The sequence below is a fragment of the Rhinichthys klamathensis genome, unplaced genomic scaffold (assembly GCF_029890125.1).
Source record: "Rhinichthys klamathensis goyatoka isolate OS25496 unplaced genomic scaffold, OSU_Roscu_1.1 h1tg000442l_1, whole genome shotgun sequence".
Classification (NCBI taxonomy): Eukaryota; Metazoa; Chordata; class Actinopteri; order Cypriniformes; family Leuciscidae; genus Rhinichthys; species Rhinichthys klamathensis.
The window spans coordinates 116640-142924 of record NW_026606938.1 but is presented as its reverse complement, the minus strand read 5'-3'; the positions used below and the strand labels follow the sequence as shown (position 1 = coordinate 142924).

The 26285-nt window shown below is 41.7% G+C and overlaps 2 protein-coding genes across 2 annotated transcripts in view; both read right to left on the bottom strand.

The window, feature by feature from the left end:
* Positions 1-4419: 4419 nt before the first annotated feature.
* On the bottom strand, positions 4420-11114 carry LOC130071425 (cytochrome P450 4V2). Its single transcript, XM_056236253.1, has 11 exons — positions 10832-11114; positions 10620-10732; positions 10438-10523; positions 9054-9244; positions 8815-8884; positions 7697-7823; positions 7087-7257; positions 6907-7009; positions 6608-6742; positions 5992-6171; positions 4420-4747 (listed from the first exon to the last, which is right to left on the bottom strand). The coding sequence occupies exons 1-11, from the start codon at positions 11022-11024 to the stop codon at positions 4584-4586; spliced, it is 1533 nt and encodes a 510-aa protein (XP_056092228.1). The 5' UTR covers positions 11025-11114; the 3' UTR covers positions 4420-4583.
* Positions 11115-11273: 159 nt separating this feature from the next.
* Positions 11274-26285, bottom strand: part of fam149a (family with sequence similarity 149 member A) — a 31445-nt gene continuing 16433 nt past the window's right edge. Inside the window, 8 exon segments of the mRNA XM_056236252.1 lie at positions 11274-12121; positions 15775-15924; positions 16082-16160; positions 16608-16736; positions 17269-17392; positions 24042-24221; positions 24413-24507; positions 24603-24745. Coding sequence (XP_056092227.1) covers positions 12045-12121; positions 15775-15924; positions 16082-16160; positions 16608-16736; positions 17269-17392; positions 24042-24221; positions 24413-24507; positions 24603-24745 — 977 coding nt within the window. The 3' untranslated portion in view covers positions 11274-12044.

The following is a 26285-nucleotide window of genomic DNA, read 5'->3' as shown; positions in this document are numbered from 1 at the left end:
ATTAAGGCAAATAATTAAAAAATGGTTAGACTAAAAACATGAACGAAGTGAGTGATATTACATGTTTTAAAAAAATCATGATGTTACAAAATCACATTTTACTGTCTGGGGTCCCCTTATGAAAATATATTTCCCTATATGTGAATGATCAATATATTAAATGGTTTAACAGTATATTTGAAAATATACAGAATAATATATGGTGTTAATATATTACAATATATATTGAATAATACATAAGGAATTTTCATATATTTAAAAATGTGAGACAATATATTTACTAATATATAATAATAATAATAATTCATTACATTTATATAGCGCTTTTCTCTGCACTCAAAGCGCTTTACACAGAAGGGGGAATCTCCTCAACCACCACCAGTGTGCAGCATCCACCTGGATGATGTGACGGCAGCCATATTGCGCCAGAACGCCCACCACACACCAGCTTACTGGTGGAGAGGAGACAGAGTGATGAAGCCAATTGGTATATATATATGGGGATTATTAGGAGGCCGTGATGGACAGAGGCCACTGGGCAAATTTGGCCAGGATGCCGGGGTTACACCCCTACTCTTTCGAAAGACATCCTGGGATTTTTTGTGACCACAGAGAGTCAGGGCTTCGGTTTAACGTCTCATCCGAAGGACGGTGCTCTTTGACAGTATAGTGTCCCCATTACCATACTGGGGCGTTAGGACCCACACAGACCACAGGGTGAGCACCCCCTGCTGGCCACACTAACACCTCTTCCAGCAGCAACCTGGTTTTCTCAGAAGGTCTCCCATCCAGGTACTAACCAGGCTCAGACCTGCTTAGCTTCAGTGGGGAACCAGTCTTGGGCTACAGGGTGACATGGCTGCTGGTATATAATATAATGTATGTAATTTTATATTCAGTAATACACTTCATATATATACAGGGATTAAAGTTCTCCATCGCTACGAGAGAGTATACGACGGATTTCCGTCAATATCAGGGTTCCCCCTGTCCTTATGTCTTAAATTTACTTTTCATAATTTTAAGGCCGTAAATATGCTTACATTTTTCAAATAGTGTAATAAATGTCTTAATTTTAGTTTGAATGGGTCTTAAATTAAGGAAGAACGAGGTGCTCACCCTGCTTAGGGGGATGTGATCAAAGCCTGGAGTGGAGCAAAAGCACGTTCCTCTCTGCACTCTAAGCGTTCTGCCATCACTCCCCTCCTGATCCACTCCGGGTTTTCCCGTCCCACTCACGGGAAAAACTGCTCTGTGTTCACTCAAACTTTTAAAAGTTATTCTAATATGTTTATTTGTTTTATATCATGAACGTCTGAATTTATAACACTATATGTAACGGTTAGGAAAGTATTCTACATGTTTAATAAATGTTCCAGCTGCCCTTGCTTGCACAAGTAAACAGCAGGCCTGGCAAAGCGCACCCAGGTAAAAATTTACAGACAGTTACAGAAAACAACTTCTACAAACAATTTAAATTTGCCAACAGTTAATAATAATAAATAAAAGTGCATAACGTGCAAATCAGATAACAATCAAGTGCAATATAAACATGTTTTGTCGGGGCATCACTTCCGAACCGGTATCAACACATGATTTCAACTTCTGCTTCCTCCTTCACACACGTCTTTTTGACGTCCGAATAATATACAGAATAATATATGGTGTTAATATATTACAATATATATTGAATAATACATAAGGAATTTTCATATATTTAAAAATGTGAGACAATATATTTACTAATATATAATAATAATAATAATTCATTACATTTATATAGCGCTTTTCTCTGCACTCAAAGCGCTTTACACAGAAGGGGGAATCTCCTCAACCACCACCAGTGTGCAGCATCCACCTGGATGATGTGACGGCAGCCATATTGCGCCAGAACGCCCACCACACACCAGCTTACTGGTGGAGAGGAGACAGAGTGATGAAGCCAATTGGTATATATATATGGGGATTATTAGGAGGCCGTGATGGACAGAGGCCACTGGGCAAATTTGGCCAGGATGCCGGGGTTACACCCCTACTCTTTCGAAAGACATCCTGGGATTTTTTGTGACCACAGAGAGTCAGGGCTTCGGTTTAACGTCTCATCCGAAGGACGGTGCTCTTTGACAGTATAGTGTCCCCATTACCATACTGGGGCGTTAGGACCCACACAGACCACAGGGTGAGCACCCCCTGCTGGCCACACTAACACCTCTTCCAGCAGCAACCTGGTTTTCTCAGAAGGTCTCCCATCCAGGTACTAACCAGGCTCAGACCTGCTTAGCTTCAGTGGGGAACCAGTCTTGGGCTACAGGGTGACATGGCTGCTGGTATATAATATAATGTATGTAATTTTATATTCAGTAATACACTTCATATATATACAGGGATTAAAGTTCTCCATCGCTACGAGAGAGTATACGACGGATTTCCGTCAATATCAGGGTTCCCCCTGTCCTTATGTCTTAAATTTACTTTTCATAATTTTAAGGCCGTAAATATGCTTACATTTTTCAAATAGTGTAATAAATGTCTTAATTTTAGTTTGAATGGGTCTTAAATTAAGGAAGAACGAGGTGCTCACCCTGCTTAGGGGGATGTGATCAAAGCCTGGAGTGGAGCAAAAGCACGTTCCTCTCTGCACTCTAAGCGTTCTGCCATCACTCCCCTCCTGATCCACTCCGGGTTTTCCCGTCCCACTCACGGGAAAAACTGCTCTGTGTTCACTCAAACTTTTAAAAGTTATTCTAATATGTTTATTTGTTTTATATCATGAACGTCTGAATTTATAACACTATATGTAACGGTTAGGAAAGTATTCTACATGTTTAATAAATGTTCCAGCTGCCCTTGCTTGCACAAGTAAACAGCAGGCCTGGCAAAGCGCACCCAGGTAAAAATTTACAGACAGTTACAGAAAACAACTTCTACAAACAATTTAAATTTGCCAACAGTTAATAATAATAAATAAAAGTGCATAACGTGCAAATCAGATAACAATCAAGTGCAATATAAACATGTTTTGTCGGGGCATCACTTCCGAACCGGTATCAACACATGATTTCAACTTCTGCTTCCTCCTTCACACACGTCTTTTTGACGTCTGTGTCTGGCGTGATTTAACTTCACCCCAGTTGTTCCATGAAAACACGGAAAGATGTGAAGTGATAAATATTATTGTTTCTTCTTTGAGTTGAAACAAAAAGGTACGCAACAGGACTGGACGCTTTTAGTCTCCGCATTTGTCCTCCGACTGCAACTGCTAGCGCTTTCACCGGAAAAGAGTTTACTCTACTTCCGGTCTCGGCGGCCATTTTTGTGAAATAGGCCTATTGCGAGTTACTGTCAGTACAATTAGTTACTACAGCCTACAGTTTGCTAGCTAGCTATGCCTTCGTCACGGAAATGCGTACTACTACCTGGATGCGATCACGTACAAAACAGATCGTGTCCTTATTCATTTTCCGAAAAACGATCACATCAAGAAGAGGTGGATTAATATTGTGAAGAGCCACCTTGACTGAAAGCTGAGGATCAACACCAAAACCCACCTCTGTAGTGATCATTTTACACTGGATAGTTTTATAAACTTTCGTCGGAGACAACTGGGATTCACTGACAATCCGCTGTTACTGGTGAATGGGGCCGAACCGACTATCTCCCGCCTCGGCCTTCATCCTCCCGTCCCGAAAGCAGTATCACTTGTCCTAATATCACCGTCGGCAGCTTTCCTGCGAGTGGGCGTGGTTTCAGCGCAGCCAGCGGACACGCCCCCAGCGTTTGAGATTTTGAGCGTTTGAGCATTTTTTCAAGATTTTGATATTTTATTTTATTTACTTGGTGGCTTTTTTATCATTCAAATTTGGCTGGGTGGCTAATAACACATTTTTCTGTGGTATGACAAACTCAGAACGCATACTTAATTTTGACTTTACAGGGACTTTAAAGAAGTGCAAGTGAGAATGAAAGACAATTCAACATTATAAAGGGAAAACTAGACTGCAAATGTGCACAAAAAGTTGCCTCAATTGAGTTGATTTACTTGATTCCAATTCAATTCAACTATGACATTCTGTGGTTAAATATATTTATTGAATGACCACTAAACTCTATAGTTCATCATTGTCGCACTTGCTGTGCTAGTTTAATGTACAACACTCTGCGGTCTCTTTTTTCTCATATAATAAAATAATTTCAACTTAAATCAATATTTCATGTACATTATGGTATGTAGCAGTGTTGAGGTTGTCAATTAACCGATCACCCTATCTTGGCTTATTTACTATTTCTAACTTATAACTAGGTCCACATGGAATCAGAAATCTGCCTCGCTTTGAGTGTTTGTTTATAAGACATTTTGCTAATTTTATTACGCCTTCAGCTAATGATAAGAATCTGGTACTTTCAGCTCTCCTTTTACCATCCATTCCACAGAATTATCCATATAATCAATAACAGAAAATACAAAAATGACAGCACATTGCGTTTGAGTCTCCTCAAAGCTAGCAGAACAACAACGCTAGCAGCACAACAACTGTCTGTGATGTGAGGACTGAAGCAACCTTAAGTTTTAATGGTGGTGAGAGTTATTTGGTTCTTCTTTGTAGTTTGATCCAAATGCCCTTCTCGGGACGCAAAATGAGTTCCCCCAGAGGCCGCAGTTCCTCACGGCTCTGACATGCCTCTACGTCAAAGTAACGCAAGATCGTAGCAAGAACTACCTTCTCCTCCATCATGGCGAAGCGCTGGCCTGGAGCCACAGATATACAGAAAAAGAGAAAATGGGAAAGAGAGAATAAGGTCTTGGAATGGCAACAAGACTAAGAGAGGGGAGACATTCATGAAGTAAAATTTCTACTCTAATTTGGAGCTTTCATTCCTGGAAGGCAGTGGAGATGAGTCGAGTGCTGAAATAATAAATCTCCAAAGCTATGTGGCACTCTTTCAGTTTTGTTAGAAGATTATTCTTGTGTGTGGCCAGTGACCTGAACCTGCAAGCACCACTCGCTGTGAAACAATCTGTCTCATTCAGAGGTGGGATAGAGGCCCAAACACTCTGGAGATGAGTGTGGGAGATAAGTGCGCTGAGTCTTTCGTTCAGCTAATGATGCTCAATAAGCAGATTGACTCTTGGGTGAAGTATAATAGAAAAATAAACTTATAATAATAATAATGTCATAGGTTGGGAACAAAGAACTGGTTCAAATTCAGAACCTGAATGACGCTATTGAATCTACAGCGGGAAACAGAAAACGTAGCCTGTGCAGTCTGATTATACATAATACTCTTATGAGTCGATTCTTTTTATTGAATTAAAAAACATACAACACAATCAGTGTAGTCTCTTTACAAGTGCAAATGACTCTTATGAGCCAGTTCATTTTAGAGAATCAAAATATACAACACAACCAGTGTAATTTGATTAGGGAGCAAATGAGTTGATTTGTTTTGTGAATCAAACACATCCTGTAGTGTACAACTATTGTAGTCTGATTACAAAGCAAATTACTCTAATGAGCCGTTTGTTTTTAGTGAATCAAACACATGCAGTGTAACCAGAGAAGTCCAATTCCTGAACAAATGTCTCTAGTGAGTGGGTTATTTTTAGTGAACCAAACACTTACTGTGCAACCACTGTACTTTAGTCTGATTATTGGACAAATGTCTCTTGAGCCATTTTTTTTTTTCATTAATCAAAAACATACAGCTTTCAGCTCACCGTGAGACTTAAGCAAAATCGATAAATTCTTTATGATTCCCATCTCTATGCATATGGCCTGTGTAATAAAATGCACTCCTTTGTATGGTACAGTTATATCGTTATCCTGTGCTTCTCAACCTTTTTGTCTTATTCACCCCCACAGCCCCATTAAGAATGCCCCAAAATTAAAATGTGCTCCTTTTCACATTAATTCATATTATACTGGATAGCATTTAGTCTTATCATTTCTATTATACCAATTTTTTGTGTTATCATTCTGTTCTTTTTCTTACCGATGCAGTTTCTTGGCCCTGCAGAAAAAGGGATGTATGCATATGGATGCCTCCCTTTGCTGTTCTCTGGCAGAAACCTTTCCGGTCGAAATTCCTCAGGTTCTGGGAAGTAGCGCGGGTCCCGGTGAAGAGCATATGGTATGATAACAGCATCCACTCCTTTTGGAACTTTGAACCCATCTGCAAACGAGCAACAAAACAACCTCAGTCAGTTATTTTATACATACATGTCACAGAAATTTAACAACTAAACAGGATTTAGCGCACTGCACACATGCCAAACTTTACCGCTGTGTGGGAAACAGAATAAAGCTTTAATAAATAATTGATAAACAGATGCATTTATTGCGCATTGCAACACTTTCTGTCCTGAAAAGTTGCTATTTCCCATTCAGCTGCTCTTTCATTTAACCTTGACATGAAAGACTCTTAGCTCTTATCTAGAAATAAACACTCAGGGTGCTTCATATTTGACAATGGGAGATGGAAATAGATGCTGTGACATCTGCTGTTATGCTGAGATGCAAATAATGAGAGTGGCATCAAAAAATGCAGATCTTTGATCTTGCGCCGTTTGCTGCGCTGTTTGGCAAGGTGACAAACTGCTGCCACCTACTGATTTGACAGGCCTCGCAGATGCTGCGTGCAAACAGAGGCACGGAGGGGAAGATCCGCAGACTCTCCTTGATAACACACTCCAGGTAGCGCAGCTTTTTCAGGTCCTCCACCCCCACGTGCCGCTCTGACGAACCTGCCAATCAGAACGCAGGAGATGCAGCTGAACTTTAAATGAGGTTGTTAGGAAACATCCCCAAGCTGCTTTCTTGACTACGGAGTAAACAGAACAACTGCTTTAATTGAGAACACATTATGCTAAATGAAATACATCCCACATTGTGAGAAAGACTTGTGTACCAAACACTTCCTGTAGTTCTGCCTGCAATGCCTTCTGGACCTCAGGATGGGAGCCAATCAGATGTAAGGACCAGTTCATTGAAGCTGCTGTGGTATCATGACCCTGTTAAAGAGAATGGTCCTTAAAATAATGTTCAACCTTTGTCTTGACAAACTTTCCTTTTATTGTTTTATTTGTACCTCAAACATGAAGGTATCCACTTCCTCCTGAATGTCCTCATGACTCAAATGCTGTCCGTTCTCATAAGTAGTTTTTAACAACATATCTAGGAAGGCCTGTCTCTTCCTCTGCCCCTGGTCAGAATCACTATCAGGCTCAGAGCTCATGAACTTCGCTCTCTCCTTGATGACCTTCAGGTCAAGAAAACAGAAAATTCTGTACGAATAATCTAAAGGTTTGTATTTAGCAATTATAATTCGATTTTTTTTGTGTGTGTGTGTGTGTGGGGGGGGGGGGGGGGGGGGGGGGGCTATCCCCCCTAGCGTGTGCTATCCCCCCTAGCGTGTGCTATCCACCCTAGCGTGTGCCATCCACCTTATTTTTAACGTAAATCATAATTTTATTCTCTTTCAGTTATTTTACCTGTATAAAATGCCAGTTATTGCTGCTTTATATTGCAAGCTAGAATTTCTTATCATATTATTTTGATGTATTATTATAATTCTAAACACATTGGTTTTCAGTGCAAATAGTTTTACAATTTACTGGACTTTGTTATTGTTTTAGTTATTTACATATTGAATCGGAAGTCTCACACATTCACAGAAAAAAAAAAGTGTGATCACTCACACTTGTAGTGAAAGAGTGGAGAATCTTCAATCTTCTGGAATGTTCTTTGCCTTCCTGCAACATGTTGTAGATCCAGTCTGGCCACAGCCATGGTGCTCTCTGTCTCTTGGTGATAATGTCACTCATTCTGCAAGAGGAATAGACCTTATGCACCAGAGAAACGTGGGCGCCGTCATCTTTAGAATATTGTCTTTGAACTTCCGTTTTTGCGTTCGCTCTGTATATTTCTATGACATCGCAGTCCAGGAGTAATTAGCTGGTGAAGTGGATTTACTTATTGTAGAGTTAACAAAAGTTATCATGAGCATTGTAGTGTTTATCATAAGCATTGTAAAGCAGATGTCTTAACAAATGTCGACCGGGAAATTTTTTACGAGCAGTTCATTCATACCTATGCAAGATCGCTGTGAAAATACAGACCGGAAGTCAAAAGACAACGAGCGCAGCGCTGAAAAGGGGCGGGGCTACATAAGGTCTATATAAACAGTCAGTTCTCAGAGAGGACAACATGGCTCCCCTATTTATTAGTAACATTGAAGTACTTATGGCGCTTTTCCACTACACAGTACCAGCTCGCCTCGGCTCGGCTCGACTCGACTCGACTCTGTTTGGTTTTCCACTGTGTAAAAGTTGTACCTGTACCTGCTTTCGGGTACTTTTTTTCGTACCACCTCCGGCGAGGTTCTAAGCGAGCTGAGGCGATACTAAAATGTGACGTGAAAACAATGCCGACTGCTGATTGGTCAGAGAGAATCGTCACTATTCACTGCGTCATCATTGCACGCGCCAGATGGAGTATCCAGAATAACCCCGCCATTTTTAAATAGTTTGGCCAGAGATAGTTACTAAACTTACTACTATTATTATGGCAACTCGGAAGAATACGCCGTGGTCAAACGAGGAGGTGCAGACATTCCTTTGTTTGGTTGCCGAAGAGAGGATCCAGCGAGAGCTTGATGGGGCAACGAGGAACGAAAGGCGTCGCTATGACGACCGGGTACTATTTGTGGCGATACTTTCTGCAATGGTAAACGGAGCGAAAAGCGAGCCGAGTCGAGGCGAGCTGGTACTGGTAATGGAAAAGCGCCATTACATACTTACATACGTACACTACTTACTTATAGACACTTTGAACATACTCAGAGTCAGCATTGCTCTGAGCATAGATCTTCTCTCCCATTGCAGTTTCTGTTGCAGACAAACATATCCCATATGTTTTATCAATGGTTATTATAACTAAGCGATAAGTGTTAGGGATATTTTACATTAGCATGCATGAGCAGTGTGTAAACAAAGCAGCAGGAAAACCTTAACAGCACTCTCACGTTGTGCTAAGGAAAGATTGGATGTACTGTACCACATATGATGTCCAAAGCACACAAGGTTACGTAGCTGAAGCAGTTAAACGGCTCTCCATCTCCCTGCTTCTGCATCTTCTGAATCAAAATGTCTGTTTGTTCATTCATCACTTCCAGGAAGTCAGAGAGGATAGAGAAGTGGAAGGTTGGAGTCAGCATTTTACGCCGGTTACGCCACTTCTCCCCTGTGCTGTGGAAAGAAAAGTTGAGAAGAGTCAAGTCTGTGACCTCAACCTATCTTACATACTGTAAAGGCCTAAAGTGAACATCTGGGTCATTTTGTATTAAATGTCTGTGTTTTTGGACTCTGCTGCGTTTGGACAGGTGGCCAGAGACCTTGTGTCCGGTGTGGCTGATTATAAACTGTGCTTTTGATAGACTTTGTTTGCAGTGCTTGATGCAAGCTGCTCTTGAATATGAGATATGAGATCTGCCAGTTTGGCAGGTGGTCCTCTACCTTATGTGAAACAAAGTTTAGATTGACTTTAAATGTTCTGAGCTTTGAAGGACATGATTGCGGCTTTTTTAGATAACAGAGAGATTCAAGACAGCACTGCTCTTTCTACTTAATAGATAATAGACATGTAGTTATTTCTAACATCACCAATTGCAAATATAATGATGTTTTTAACCCTTGCATTATTACAATTTTGTTCCGGGTGTGACCCTATGAAAAAGGTGAAACAAAACTTCTCACACATTACATAAAAGAGAACACAAGGACATATGATTGTTAAAACTGTATTTAACAAAAATTTTTTTTTAAATTCACAAAAGTGTATTTATATATATATATTTTTTTGTGTGTGCTTTCCTAATACTTAAACAGTAGAGCAAGGCACTAGCAACGGCACAATCATGGGGTAAATCCCAGCAAATTTCACATAAACCTTTCTTCAAATAAAAAAGCTGCTGACAAATCTGCATAAATGTAAATACCCTCAGATTGTCACATAATATCAAGAAAAAAAGACCTAAGTTGTCCCAAAAATTATTCAGAATGTAATCCCCCCCCAAAAAAACCTCCCCTGATCTCTCATTGGTCGAAGAAAGAGGTAACCCCACCCGAAACTCACTCCATTGGTTGCTTGTCAAAGCCATTGTTGCTTTTCCAGTCTGTCTAAGGTCACTGTGTTAACACATTTTGGGGAAAATTAACATTCAGATGTAAATACTTAAATATGTCTATTATTCATCTATATTAAGATGAGAGAAGCTATTTTAACATAAAATTGACAGTAGGATTTTTTTCTGATGCTACCCTATTAACTTAATTTCACATATTTACAGTGAGCATTACAACAGATTGTAATAGAATTGCAAAAGAAAGCAAGCAAGCACAGTGTAATTTTCACAAACAAATTGGTGGCAAACCCACTGTACCTAGTGAGCAGGCCTGTGCCGAGCCACGGGTGCAGGAACTTATATGGGTATGACTTGTCAAGGTGTCTGGAATTACTGAGGACCACCTGATAGAAAAATATAGGTATGAGGAAACTGTGAGGAAAACATAATTATACACATCAAAAAGTAAATGGAGAGGATAAAATTTGACAAATAGGCACCTCAATATTCTCTGCATGATACAAGATCAGAAAGGGGACTGGACCCACCCACACCTTTGCTAGAGGAAGGTGTCGGTTTTCATTTGTGCCCTCAATAATCTGGTTGAAAAAATCTTTAACAGAAACACACTTTTATAATTTTGCAGTGTTAAATGATCATCAATCAATGGTAGCAAGAGCTGATGTTAGTCAAAAAGATCATAATCCCTTACCACCTGCATTGACTTTAAACTGCAGTGCATTGCCAAAGATTGGATAAGCGCCTGGCATTCCTGGAATTGGTCTCATTTCGTTCCATTTTCCTATATAATTTTTAAATGGATGATATGTGGTAGATACCAAAAGAAGTAGAAGAACGGCTGTAAATATAATCCCCAGGATGTATAATCCAAAAAGGACGCCCATTTTGTTTCGATGAAACTGGCTGTAACTAATGCTCTGAAAGAGGAGCACAGACTGCTTCACCGTGAACTTCAGACTTAACAGTTTCACTCTTTTAGTACAAACAGAGAGAGAGAGAGAGAGAGTGAGAGAAAAACACCCTGGGCTAATCAAACAGATTTAGTTATGATAACTGGGACACATGCAGGTTATCTGTGGGTAAAGTGCCTCCCGCTAAAACATTAACAGACAACAGAAGTAATGCAGCAATAATGAACAACTGTGTGTTGTGATTTACTAGCACAAATTCAGCTGTCTTTCTCCAATGGAAGAGGTCTGTCAAGTATATTGTTAAAGATAGAAAAGCACCTTGAATGGTCTGGATTTTATTCTAGTTATCTCTTTCATCCAATTACAATCTAGAGCAAACATATTAACAATTTTTTTGTGAAAGTGAGCATAGATAAAATAATTTTAAGACCAGGAAACACTATAATATATTTTGATTATAATATTTGATTGCTGTGATATATTACTGAACATTTGCCAAATTATATAACAATTTTATTGCAAATGACTCCACCGAGGAGAAGTCTAAATAAAATGTTGCTGAAATAAGTTTGGTAGGTTAAATCAGTATTATCAACCATCACTGTAAATAAATAATTAGGCTATGCATTTTGTTTTATCAACCTGTTGGCCTCAGACATCTGCAGTAAAACCAAATTAATATTAAACTCGATATGCATTAACAAAACATGTTTGGCATTCATCCTTCAAAATGGTAAAAAAGGAAACAACAGGGATGCATAAGGTCATTTGTCCTGTTAGCTCCAGATTGTTCTCCAGGTCACTGTGAAAAACTATCAAGTCCATAAACTGAAGGCACTGCATGTGACAGTTTGTAACTGGACATATGGTGACACAAAATACATACAATAAAGTCATATTATGACAGTGATTGAATATCAGTGCTCATCAACCTGTTGCATTCATGTCTGCCCTGTTAAGCTCTTTCATTTAATTACAAAATTAACTCCCCTGCTATGGCATGACAGGCTGAAATTTCTTCCTCACATGCAATGGAAACCGGCTCAACTGTTTCCGATGATTCTGGCCACCTGAAAACAGATTGTATTGGTGGTTTACTCAGTCTTAAAGAAATATTTTCATTATGTGAACCTCTTCTCTAGGACTCTGCCTTATTAAATGTGTTAATTAATCTCCAGTGTCCCAAAAGCTAAATAATGTCCATATCTTACTGACAACTCACACATATTCCTTTTAATTAAAGCCCCCTTTGTCATTGCTTATTTTTCTGGTTCATTTATTTGTTGATTCTACACAGCATATGGTGTGTAGACTGAACAGTTAATTGGTTCAGGCTTTAAAGATATATTCTATATTAAATAAACATCAACAAAGGGCAATTAATTTAAACTATGTGAAACCAACTCTCAGAAAAAAAGGTTCAATTGGGTTCTATTTAGAACCCTAGGGATTTTGACTCAATTTTAAAATGCCCCTATTATGCTTTTTTGAATATTACCTTTCATGCAGTGTGTAATATAGCTGTATGTGAATGTAAAATCTCTACAACGTTTTAAAGATCAAAGTGCTTGATGAATAAAGTTATTGTCTCCTAAAGAAAGAATCGATTCTGAACTGCTGAAATGAGTCGTCAGCAATTCCAGTCTCACTTCCTGTTACATATTGTACCTACATGACAATGTAAAACCATACTTTAAGCAGTCCTCAAACACTGTAGTTGTAGCTGAGGCCTGGAAGAGTTTGGCTTGTGTTGTTAGTATGTCAATAAGACACTGTTTTCAGCACTGTGAATACAATTTGTATGCACTTCAAAAGGATGAGGACTCGGGCTGGAATTGAATCAGAAAAACCAACGCCATCCATTGTTCGTATCACTGTGTATCAAGTGCTGAGGAAACCTCCAGAGCTGAAATTCAGATATGGTAATAGGCGTTTTGTTTTCGACACGCGTTGTAACCAGTAGACCAATCACAACAGACTGGGCCATCTGACCAATCAGAGCAGAGTAGGCTCTCTGAGGGGTTTAAACAGACTGAATCTTTGAATTAACCGTTTTCAGACTCTTTAAGAAATGAGGCGATGTATACAGGTCCTTCTAAAAAAATTAGCATATTGTGATAAAGTTCATTATTTTCCATAATGTAATGATAAAAATTAAACTTTCATATATTTTAGATTCATTGCACACCAACTGAAATATTTCAGGTCTTTTATTGTTTTAATACTGATGATTTTGGCATACAGCTCATGAAAACCCAAAATTCCTGTCTCAAAAAATTAGCATATCATGAAAAGGGTCTCTAAACGACCTATTAACCTAATCATCTGAATCAACTAATTAACTCTAAACACCTGCAAAAGATTCCTGAGGCTTTTAAAAACTCCCAGCCTGTTTCATTACTCAAAACCGCAATCATGGGTAAGACTGCCGACCTGACTGCTGTCCAAAAGGCCATCATTGACACCCTCAAGCAAGAGGGTAAGACACAGAAAGAAATTTCTGAACAAATAGGCTGTTCCCAGAGTGCTGTATCAAGGCACCTCAGTGGGAAGTCTGTGGGAAGGAAAAAGTGTGGCAAAAAACGCTGCACAACGAGAAGAGGTGACCGGACCCTGAGGAAGATTGTGGAGAAGGACCGATTCCAGACCTTGGGGGACCTGCGGAAGCAGTGGACTGAGTCTGGAGTAGAAACATCCAGAGCCACCGTGCACAGGCATGTGCAGGAAATGGGCTACAGGTGCAGCATTCCCCAGGTCAAGCCACTTTTGAACCAGAAACAGCGGCAGAAGCGCCTGACCTGGGCTACAGAGAAGCAGCACTAGACTGTTGCTCAGCTTTGCATGTCATTCGGAAATCAAGGTACCAGAGTCTGGAGGAAGACTGGGGAGAAGGAAATGCCAAAATGCCTGAAGTCCAGTGTCAAGTACCCACAGTCAGTGATGGTCTGGGGTGCCATGTCAGCTGCTGGTGTTGGTCCACTGTGTTTTATCAAGGGCAGGGTCAATGCAGCTAGCTATCAGGAGATTTTGGAGCACTTCATGCTTCCATCTGCTGAAAAGCTTTATGGAGATGAAGATTTCATTTTTCAGCACGACCTGGCACCTGCTCACAGTGCCAAAACCACTGGTAAATGGTTTATTGACCATGGTATTACTGTGCTCAATTGGCCTGCCAACTCTCCTGACCTGAACCCCATAGAGAATCTGTGGGATATTGTGAAGAGAAAGTTGAGAGACGCAAGACCCAACACTCTGGATGAGCTTTAAGGATTAGTTCACTTTTAAAAAAACTTTTGCTGATAATTTACTCACCCCCATGTCATCCAAGATGTCCATGTCTTTCTTTCTTCAGTCGAAAAGAAATTAAGGTTTTTGATGAAAACATTCCAGGATTTTTCTCCATATAATGCACTTTGCTGGGCACCAAACGGTTCAAGGTCCAAAAGACAGTTTCAGTGCAAACTGCAAACTGTTCAAATGGCTTTAAACGACACCAGACGATGAATAAGGGTCGTATCAAGCGAAACGATCGCTCATTTAAAAAAGAAATAACAAAGTTTAAGTTTTATAAGCTCAAATGCTCGCCTTGCTCTGTTCTGTGTGACTCTCCTGTTCGAACTCGTTCATCAAAATGAACGAATCTTTTTCCGAGTCAATTCGTTCATTTCGTTCGTTAAATGAACCAAATGACTCGAAAAAAGATTTGTTCATTTTGATGAACGAGTTTGAACAGGAGAGTCACGAACGTGCATCACAGAACAGAGCAAGGCGAGCATTTGACATTATTAAACTTAAACTTTGTTATTTATTTTTGAAATGACCGATCGTTTCGCTTGATAAGACCATTATTCATCGTCTGGAATCGTTTAAAGCCCTTTGAACAGTTTGCAGTTTGCACTGAAACTGTCTTTTGGACCTTGAACCGTTTGGTGCCCAGCAAAGTGCATTATATGGAGAAAAATCCTGGAATGTTTTCATCAAAAACCTTCATTTCTTTTCGACTGAAGAAAGAAAGACATGGACATCTTGGATGACATGGGGGTGAGTAAATTATCAGCAAAAGTTTTTTTAAAAGTGAACTAATCCTTTAAGGCCGCTATCGAAGCATCCTGGGCCTCCATAACACCTCAGCAGTGCCACAGGCTGATTGCCTCCATGCCACGCCGCATTGAAGCAGTCATTTCTGCAAAAGGATTCCCGACCAAGTATTGACTATTGAGTGCATAACTAAACATAATTATTTGAAGGTTGACTTTTTTTTTTTGTATTAAAAACACTTATTTTATTGGTCCGATGAAATATGCTAATTTTTTGAGACAGGAATTTTGGGTTTTCATGAGCTGTATGCCAAAATCATCAGTATTAAAACAATAAAAGACCTGAAATATTTCAGTTGGTGTGCAATGAATCTAAAATATATGAAAGTTTAATTTTTATCATTACATTACGGAAAATAATGAACTTTATCACAATATGCTAATTTTTTGAGAAGGACCTGTATTATGTAAGTGTTTTTAGACCTTGGATGCATGTAAACCTATTGTAGGGGACATCCAAAATCAGGAACCTTTAAAATAGCATAATAGGGGTTCTATATATGGTTCTATATATGAGGCGGCTGGCAAAACCCTTTGAGGTTCTATGTAGAACCTTTTCTTCTAAGAGTGTAATAAACTGTTACATTTATATTAGATGAAAGATAATAAGCCAGTACCGCACTGACCAATAGAGCCGAGCAGGGGCATGTTCCCTCCTTCCCCATCAACACAGGGCAGACACCTCCTGCTAGGTGTGGCACACTCCAAGAACCCACTAGCTGTAGAGCTGGTGATACCCATACTGAAGCCTGTCACACCCATTGGTGTGCTCTCACCTAAGAGGCATACAGAAATAGCTTTTATTGTCATCTTATTTTTTTTAAATTACTTATGTTTAAGAAGTAAAATTGTAGAAAGTAAAGCCATAGTGTGTTTGTGTTGTCCTTCATGCCACTAGCCAAATCAGGAACCTACTTTGTAAAAGTGACGCACCTTTGACAAGTCCTCGACTTGTCCTCATGTTACAGGCAAAATCCATAGGTGTGAATGACCTTTTCATCGGGGTGTCGGACTGCAGAACAAAAACATGGTATGGGTTACATCTAAACAATAGACTCTGTCCAATTTACCACCTATTTCAAGCAGTGTTACCACAGCAGTGTCTGAACCAGGAAAGTATCTATATCACTTCTTGTAGGATGTGGTGTCATGTTTCTACAAAGTTGTATAGAACTCTTTTGGTATTTGGTTTTGTTTTACATTAAACTGCTGGTTACCAATAGCTATAACTGCCTAACATCTGATACCACAATGACTACTACTGGACTTCCTTTTACAAGAAAATACTATTTCAATCATTCTACTTAAAAAAAATCATGTTTAATATATGTGTTACTTGCCATAATTATTTGTATTTGAAATGTACTAGCAATTTTTTAAAATAGTTTCAAAGTAAATTCTACACCATTTTTTCCCCCAGTGTAAATACTGTACTATGATCATAGTTGTAGTGAATTACTCTGAATGTATGAGTAGTATTGGGCCGAGACAGAGACTCCAGCATCAGGGTGGGCTCTCTCAATGGTGGGAGATTGTTTACTGCATGCGTGACACTGGTAGCTCCGCCTCTTATGACCCTCCCTCTGAGCTAGGAGATACAGAGAGAGATCACAGCTTTGACTCTGAAATCAAACCAAATCAGTGCAGACTGAATTGCCAAACATCCTTAAATACACATTTACTTACACAGAACTTGTTGCCATATTCCTTCCAATTAAAAATTTGATATTAGTTTAAGATAGTTTGAACTTTCTATAAAAGAGCAAAGGGCAACCATGTTTACTATTTCTAATGTCATATCAACTAGACTATGGAGGCAATATGTCCCTTTCACCCATTAAAAAAAACTGCTGCTATCTCTGTTTACAGAGATCAAAGTCTGCACACTATTTTTAGGTTTCTTTAATGAATAGAAAGTTCAAAAGAACGGCATTTATTTAAAATAGAAATATTTTGAAACTTTATGAATGTCTTTATTGCCACTTTTGATCAATTTCATGAGTCTTTTGAGAATAAAAGTATACATTTTTCTGACCCGAAACATTTGAAAGGTAATGTATGTATGTTATAAGGCAGATCAATAGTCTGCAGGCCACAGTGACGCCGGTGTGGCTTGTTACCTGCACAAGCCTAGAAATAGGCGCATAGTAATCCTGCTCTGGGGACTCAGAATGTATCTGAGGAAGCCTGTGGTTTTGAACGGCACTCACTGGGGGAGAGGGCAGGCTTTCATTCACAGTGGATCTGTGAGAAACAAACCCAAGAACACATACTTAAATTAGCAATCTGCATGTTTACTCAGTGATGACAAGGTTAAACAGTGTTACAATTATTTAGGTACAATGCAGCTTGAGGGACTAATTTAACAAGCCCTTTTAAAAAGAGTCTGCATTTCAAAAGGTCTTAGCCTGTTATAACACAACCCCAGTAGACCTTGCATTGAATAATCTGCAACAACATATTATGAAAGAGTTGCATCATGCATTAAGTTGTTACTGCAGCAGAACCTCTCGTATCACATTCTTTACGTAAAACTTGTGAGGATATAAAACGATGCGCACAGAGGTGTAGTTCACCCAAAAACATTCGCAGAGAAACACAAAAGAAGATACAGTATTTCTCTCCATGTAACAGCAATAAATAGCTACTGGAGCTTCCAAGCTTCAAAAAGCACATTAAAATGACCATAAAAGCATTTGTCTTGTGTACTATATTCCAAGTGTTCTAAAGCCATTTTATAGTTTTTTTATGATGAACAAATCTTTTTTAACAAATCTTTATTTACAGACAGTCTTCCCTTCCAGGGAGCTGTTAACTGCTACAACTATATCAGTGAGTCAGTGAGTTAAACTTTAGAACCAAATCAGTTTGATTTGTTAACAATTCATTCAGACAGTTTGGTGAACTGTATTGAACAGATTCAATGAAAGTATCTGACTCAAAAGAATAATTTGTTCAAGAGTCGAACATCATTACTTTTTCATGAAGTCTCATGATGGTGCCAACTAGGGATGTCAATATTATCAGTGAATAATGACTTTAAAGTCACCATGAAATTAAAATGGACAATTCTTTTTTTTAATGAAATATTGCAGTATTTATTATAAATGATTTATCCATGCACATATTTTTTTTTTATTCATGTGCCCAATCTTCAATCAAAATAACTTCCTCTCCTCTTTATAACTTCTCTTCTCTTCTCTTCTCTTCTCTTCTCTTCTCTTCTCTTCTCTTCTCTGATGACGTTTACTGGAGCGAGGCCAGGACAACCTGTCACTCAAATGAGATCACACCAATAGCAAACTGCAACGATCCAACAATCCAATCAATTCCCGATAAGCAAAATCAAGTTTTCTTGTTTGAGAACGTCTCAGGTTACGACTGTAACCTATGTTCCCTGAGAACAGGGAACAAGACACTGCGTCGATGACGCTTTGGGGGAACGCCTCAGGAGTGACAGGTGTCTGAAATCACAATCAAATCACGGCAATCACATTGACCGGCGACAGCCCATGATTCATTAGCGTGAATGATTTACATGCGACCTGGAAGTATAAAAGGGCGCCTTGCAAACATGACAATCACCTTTCGTCTGAAGGGACTGTTTGGTAGGCAAGCCCCGAGGCATGGCAAGGAGACACAGTGTCCTGGTAGGCAAACCAGGCTGTAGGCAGGATAAAAGAGGTTCCGGAAGGGAACCAGTAGCAGAGAATGAACACTTTAGTCGAGCCAGGGCGCAAGCTCGCCTTCAGCAGCTGCCTGTTAAGGCCAGCTAAACTGATAGCAAGCGGCCACTAGCTTCCTGAACCCAGCACCACTGGGAAACCACTCACAGGGAGACCTGGTGAGGCCTACTACCTGATAACCACCATAAGTGGAAACTTCATCCTTCAGGGAGGCCTGGTGAGGCCTACTACCTGATAACCACCATAAGTGGAAACTTCGTCCTTCAGGGAGGCCTGGTGAGGCCTACTACCTGACAACCACAATATGTGGGAGCTCACCTTCAGGAAAGCGTGGTGAGGCCTACTACCTGATAGCCACCATATGTGGAAAACTCATCTTCAGGGAAGCCTGGTGAGGCCAACTACCTGATAACCACATTATGTGGGAGCTCACTATCAGGGAAGCCTGGTGAGGCCAACTACCTGATAACCACATTATGTGGGAGCTCACCTTCAGGGAGGCCTGGTTAGGCCTACTACCCGATAGCAAGCCAGGCTGGCTGTCCAGTTGTCTGTCCTTAGGGCTTTGCCTTCAGGGAGGCCTGGTGAGACCTACTACCTGATAGCCACCATATGTGGGAATTCAACTTCAGGGAGGCCTGGTGAGGCCTACCACCTGATAACCACTGTATTTGGGAACTCAACTTCAGGGAGGCCTGGTGAAGCCTACTACCTTACGACCACATAATGTGGGGGCTCACCTTCAGGGAGGCCTGATGAGGCCTACTACCTGACAACCACAATATATGGGAGCCCACCTTCAGGGAGGCCTGAAGAGGCCTACTACCTGATAGCAATCTAAACAATTGGATGCTATGAGCCCTGAATCCGGGTGACAGTCCCAGGGCGGCCTGCTAAGGCCAGCTAGTCCTGGGGCTCAGTCTCAGAGTGGCCTGTTTAAGCCAGCCTCCTGAAAGTCTTCTCAAGAAAGAGACTAACTACCATGGACCAGAGGTGTCGGGGACTGAGCTACATGGTGGCCTGATAAGGGGACTCGTCTATCAGGGAGGCCTGGGTGGGCCTACTAGCTGATAGCAAGTATATTCTGCTACAACATACACTGTTGGGAACCATACTATTTTAACATATTATTGGGCCCACCCACAGGAGGCCTGATAAGGCTAGCTACCTGGCCATAATGTATGTCCCACAATGTTGGGACCCACCTCCGAGGAGGCCTGTTAAGGCCTACTACCCATCAGTGAGTCTACTGCCTGAACTACTAAGGCCAACCACCTGAGGTAAGCTGGCCTAAAGAGCCCTCTTGGGGGCTGCCCGGTCAAGGAGGCCTGCTGAGGCCTACTACCTAACCACGCAGCCTTCGTTGGCAGAAAAGCTGTTTAACAGCACCTACAGCAGCCTGGTATCTAATCACATTGCGAAAGGCAGTGTACTCAGCAACAAAGCAAAATCCTTAAAGCAGGGAAGTACAACATACGCCACTCTGCCTAGTGGAGGCCCAAGATGAGGGGCCTACCATCTATATGCATGGGCGTCAGCTCATGGCAATGCTCTGGCTACAAGGGAGCGTAATTAAAAAAACAGAATAAAATGAAGTTTAGAACTCTCCGCTCAGCCCGAGCCATCGTGGTGTGATGTAGATTGATACAGAGCTGAAAATGGTGTACTCAGAACTCTGTGCAGGGTCTGGCAACGATCTCTTCGCAGAGCGAAAGATGGCCTAACCCTGCCTGAAAGACCCAAGGGGTCAACTAGCAACCTGCATTACTCTTAGCACCCCTGAATGCAGAGAAGGGGGCGGGCCTTGGCTGAACGACATGTACTCAGGATAAAAAATGTCAGACGGTCCGGTGGGCCGGACATAAGATCTATCTGAAGCACCAGTGTCAGTCTATACTCCAAAACAAAACCTCTTCCCGCTCCTACATGGAGGGGGCGCATGAGAGGCAACACTGGCTCTCTGGCCCTGTCTACGGTCCTCGGACCATGAAGGGCCAGGCCCTCCCGCCTGCCTGGGCGAGTGGGCATGGACCCGGATCTCAGCGGTATGCATGTCCTAAAAGCAGCTGAGCGTGCCTTCACCTCCCTTAACTTCCCAACCACCGCCTCCACTGAGGTGCCGAAGAGTTCAGAGGGCGAAACCGGCAAATCGAGGAGAAAGGCCTTCTCTTTCTCCCCGATGTCGGCCAGGTTTAACCACAGATGTCTCTCCGTGGCCACCATCGCGGCAGCAGTTTGTTTGGTGGCCCGGAGAGCAAGATCCGTGGTTTGGCGCAGCTCAGTGACTGCCTCAGGGGACATCCCTGCCCCCTGGTCGAGATCCCGCAGCAGGTCAGCCTGGTACGCCTGTAGTACCGCCATGGTGTGCAGAGCAGCACCGGCCTGACCCGCTGCCGTGTATGCTCTGCCATTCAAACGCGCTGTTGTCTTTGGCGGTTTGGATGGCAGGGTTGGAGCTCTCAGTGTCGACGCCTGCCCAGACACGAGATAGTTAGCAAACGTCTTGTCAATGGGCGGCAACGACACATACCCATGCTCTGCGATCCCCTCAACATCAGTGAAACTACCCCGCTGATGTCGGTGAATACGGGCAGAGTATGGGCTCTTCCATGCCCTCTCGATTTCCGTGTGAAGATCAGGAAGGAATGGAAGGCTCACCTGAGCTGGTGGCCTATGGCCAGGGAGAAACCGACTGTCAAGCCGGCCCCGAGCGGTTTCTCCCCTAGCGCGCCGCCAAGGCAGCTGCAGCCTGCTGGCGGCGCGCTCCATAACATCCACCAGCTCCGCATACACGGGGCAGGGTGGTTGAGAGGGTTCAGGATCTACCTGATTGTCACCCTTGAGCACTCGCTGCAGGAACAGTAGGAGAATAATCCTCGTCATCCACCTGCAGGTCACCCTCGTCAGCCGTCGAATCGTCTGAGAGGTTTACACCCCTCTCTAGACGATCGGCAAGCTCCATCTGGGAACCCCATGATGCACGTCGCCGCTCTGCCTCAGCATGAGCGGGACCTGAACTATAAGGTACAGATGCTGAGCCCTCTTCACTCGAGAAGAGGGCCAGACGAGAGCGGGGTGTTTTTAAAGAAAAACACTCACAGTTTGCAGAGGAAGCTCCCTCGAGAACCTCCCGTGCGTGCTCTTCACCCAAGCAGAAAACACACAGTTCATGTCTGTCACCCGGTGTCAAAAACCTTGGGCACGAGTCGGCACACGAAAACGGTCAGCCTTCTCTGTGCGTTTCATTTTGGAAAAAAAAAAAAAAAATTCTCACCGTAAATCCTCCTTGCGATACAGACAAACAGTCCCTGAAGACGAAAAAGGTGATTGTCATGTTTGCAAGGCGCCCTTTTACGGAAGCCCTGAACCGCAACTAAAAAAAAAAAAAAAAAATCAGTAAAAAAAAATAAATAATCATTTAAAAAAAAAAAAATCTAGCATTTCGAGATTAAAGTCGAAATATTTTGAGATTAAAGTCGAAACCGCAACGTAAAAAAAAAAAATCAGTAAAAAAAAAAAAAAATAGCATTTCGAGATTAAAGTCGAAACATTTCGAGATTAAAGTCGAAATATTTCGAGAGTACGAGAATACAGTCTTCCGTGGAAGTTGCGTGTGTGCTTGCCATTGTTTCACATTGCCGCACACACAGGCATTCATAATGGTGCATAGCGAGTGTTTCACACTGTGTGTGTGTGTGTTTTGTTTCAACAAAAGGAAATTCAACAGGTGACAATCTACCAGCATTAGGCTACCATTATAGGACGTTATAAAATATACTGCGCCGGAATAGACTTTAGCCTATAGGAAAACCAACCCAGAAAACACTTTTCAGACTGGATGGAGATATCCCGCTTTATGAATGAATGAATGAATGAATGAATGAATGAATGAATTAATGAATTAATGAATGAATGAGGCATTTATATAGCGCTTTCATATGTCTACACTCAAAGCGCTTTACAATCATATCAGAGAATCTCTTCTCAACCACCATTAGTGGTTATTAAATCTGAGGAAATCACGGGATCCGGCCAAATGATTGGATACAGAATGATAAAATGTATCCAGAACGTATTTACGGTGAAGAGGGAGACAGGACGGTTACTGTTGTGTTCTCGACCCAGATAGTGTTGCCTAGACGAGCACGAAAACATTTAAAAAACACTGCCACATAAAGTTTGGACCATTGTGATACCTACTCCGGCGGAGTCCGTGCGCTCATCTATAATAGGCAACGCCATGGTAATTTTTGTTGGTAGATTAGCACCTGTGTATAATTTTGTTGAAAGCCCAGATAACACACACACACACGCGCTCTGAGCCAGTGGACGCGCACTGTTATGAATGCACACACTTCTATGGAAGACTGTATTATCGTAATGTTTCGACTTTAATCTCGTAATGTTTCGACTTTAATCTCGAAATGTTTCGACTTTAATCTCGAAATGTTTCGACTTTAATCTCGAAATGCTAGTTTTTTTTTTTTTACTGATTTTTTTATTTTTATTTACGTTGCGGTTTCGACTTTAATCTCGAAATGCTAGTTTTGGGGGTTTTTTACTGAATTTTTTTTTTTTTTTTACGTTGCGGTTTCGACTTTAATCTCGAAATATTTCGACTTTAATCTCGAAATGCTAGTTTTTTTGTTGTTGTTTTTTACTGATTTTTTTTCTTTTTTTTTACGTTGCGGTTCAGGGCTTCCGTACCCTTTTATACTTCCAGGTCGCACGTTAATCATTCACGCTAATGATTCACGGGCTGTCGCCGGTCAATGTGATTGCCGTGATTTGATTGTGATTTCAGACACCTGTCACGCCTGAGGCGTTCCCCCAAAGCGTCATCGACGCAGTGCGAGTTCCCTTTCGAAAGGGAACACGTTTCACTTAGATATACATCTCAACAGAAAAGAAAAGACTATCGCAACATTTGTTTCATGACAACTTTTCATTCAGTTTCTCACACAAAGTTGTCATATGGCTTCAAAAGACTGGATAAGACTTGACAATAGTGCAAATTTCATGTGAACCACTTTGATGCTACTTCTGTGTTTCTCTTTTGACATTTTAAAGCTTTCTGTTTATATTACACAGAAGAAACAAAGTCATAAAGGTTTGGAAAGACACGAGGGTGAGTAAATGATGACAGAATTGTCATTTTTGGATGAACTATCCCTTTAAAGTCCTTTAATAATGTATGCTGATCTTACAGTCTAGTTCCTCGTAAGAGTTGGCTTCCATTTCCCATAAGGCTGTGGTACATCCGAACCCTGCCACAGAGTCTGGGGAATCTGCGCTGGGCTGTGGGTTTCTGTAAGAGTGCGCAGGATCCTCTCAGAGCCTGGGTTTTCACACACATCAAGACGCTTGGTGCATCATCTGGGTCATATCTTAGGAGAAGCAAAGACAGATCAAGTAGTAGGCCTTCATTTGTTTTCATGTTGATTTATCTCTAGTTAATATACTTCTTAATTCTGTTTCTTATAAAATAGTTTTTAAAAATAGAAATAGCAATAGAAAAACTGTTTTGTTTAGTTTTTGTCGGGTTAGATATGAACTTTCCAAACTCCAAAAGACTTACAGGGCTCTCTCACTAAATCCCTGATGTCTCTGTTGCAGAGGCTTTGCTTGGATTGTCATAACACCATTTAAATTAATCTTGTAGGCACTTGAGTCCTGATAGAAGAAATGGCAAATTCATAACATGAGAACAAAATAACAGACAGAACCTCAACTTTGCAGCAAAGTGTATGTTTCTCTTAGAATGTCACCTGTACATTATTGCTGCATGTTGACAGGAATGTGGTTCTGCTACTAGAACCTCTGGACAAAAGAAGGTGAGGTCCTTTAACTGGGATCTGAGGTGAAGGCACTTGACTGTAGCTCTCTAATGTTCTCCTCTGTGTTGCTCCATCTGATGCCAAAAGAACATTAGGAATTGAGGGAAATCTCCAACAATGCACTTAACTACTGTCAAATTAGCAACAGAATTTCATTTTATTACTCCAAAATGCCACAGAGTAGCACAAAATCACATAGGGTCAAATACAGTTCATTCTGCTGATGCATCAAGGAGACTGTAATTGAGTTCCCTTTCAAGGGAACTTCGAGCTGCGTCAAACGCTGCGGGAACGCCCCTGCGTTGTGCGTCATGAAACACGTATGGAATCAGCCCAATGGAGAGATGGAACGTCATAGGCGGGTGACGTCATCGACCAGGAAACTATAAAGCACCCCAAAAACACAAGCGCATCAGCTTCTGTGCTTTCAGTCGCGCTTTATGTGAATCTGTCCCTGTGTGAATATTGTCTGTCTTTACATACTCTGCACCACACAAACAATTTATATATATTTGAGAGATATGGCGAACGAACAGCAATTTAAGAAGTGTGTTCCTCCCTGCTCGCGTTATTTAACGGGTGGGGATACACACGTTCTTTGTGTTGTTTGTTTGGGAGTGCAGCATGCCCAGTCAGCTCTTGAGGGAGCTGACTGCGAGCATTGCGAGCGTCTGCCTCTAAGGACGCTCCGCTCCCGCCGGGCGCTCCTTGAGGAGGACGGTTCGGTGCGCGCTCCCCGCGGTTCGGGTCCCGCTTCTGCCGAGGCAGAGCGGCGGCGCTCATCGTGGGGATCACAGATGGATCTCACAGCGGGGGTAGAGACGGGCGCTGCCTTATCTCTCCCTTCACCTGTGAGATCCAGTGCCTCAGTCCCGGATTCGGAAGCACGCGCTGCGGTTTCTTCCGCTCGGGCTGAGGCACCTGTACTACAGCTATCCAGTTCTGAGGAGCTGGATGTTGTCAGTATGGAGGGAGAGACTGAGGATTCGCCACCTCACTCTCCCGAAAGTGATGAGCTTATGGAGGTTTTAACACGAGCTGTTGAAAAACTCAGTATTGAATGGCCAATGATTAGACAGGAGTCTGTGTCGAAATCGAAACTTGATGAAAGATTTTTGCCTTCACGTGTTCAGCCTCCACGCCGGTGTCTGCTGTTCTTTCACGATCTCCACACTGAGGTGTCGAGATCGTGGAAGAAACCGGTTTCATATAGAATATTTAGTCCCCAGACATCTACATATTCAAATATAATGGGGGCTAGATCATATGGTTATGGCGCTTTGCCTCGCGTGGAAGAGACGCTCGCGAGCCATCTCTCCCCCGAGGCGGCGTCATCTTTCAAGACACCGGTATTACCCACCAAGCCCCTCAGAAATACATCTGCTTTGGTGGGTAAAGCGTATTCGGCTACAGGTCAGGCTGCGTCATGTCTGCATACAATGTCAATCTTGCAGGCATACCAGGCTGACCTGCTGAGGGACGTGACTGAGAGTGAGGAAGTCAGTACTGACGTAGTTCGAGAACTGCGTCAGGCTGCTGATTTATCCCTGCGCGCCACCAGAGAATCGGCCAAGCTAGTGGGTCGATCTATGGCAGCTCTGGTGGCCGCAGAAA

Excerpts from the sequence above, each read along its gene's own strand:
- LOC130071425 (XM_056236253.1), bottom strand. The coding sequence starts at position 11,024 with ATGGGCGTCCTTTTTGGATTATACATCCTGGGGATTATATTTACAGCC. Across the intron at positions 7,010-7,086 it reads TGGATACCTTCATGTTTGAG|GGTCATGATACCACAGCAGC; the intron begins GTACAAATAAAA and ends TCTCTTTAACAG. Across the intron at positions 6,743-6,906 it reads AGAACTACAGGAAGTGTTTG|GTTCGTCAGAGCGGCACGTG; the intron begins GTACACAAGTCT and ends TCTGATTGGCAG.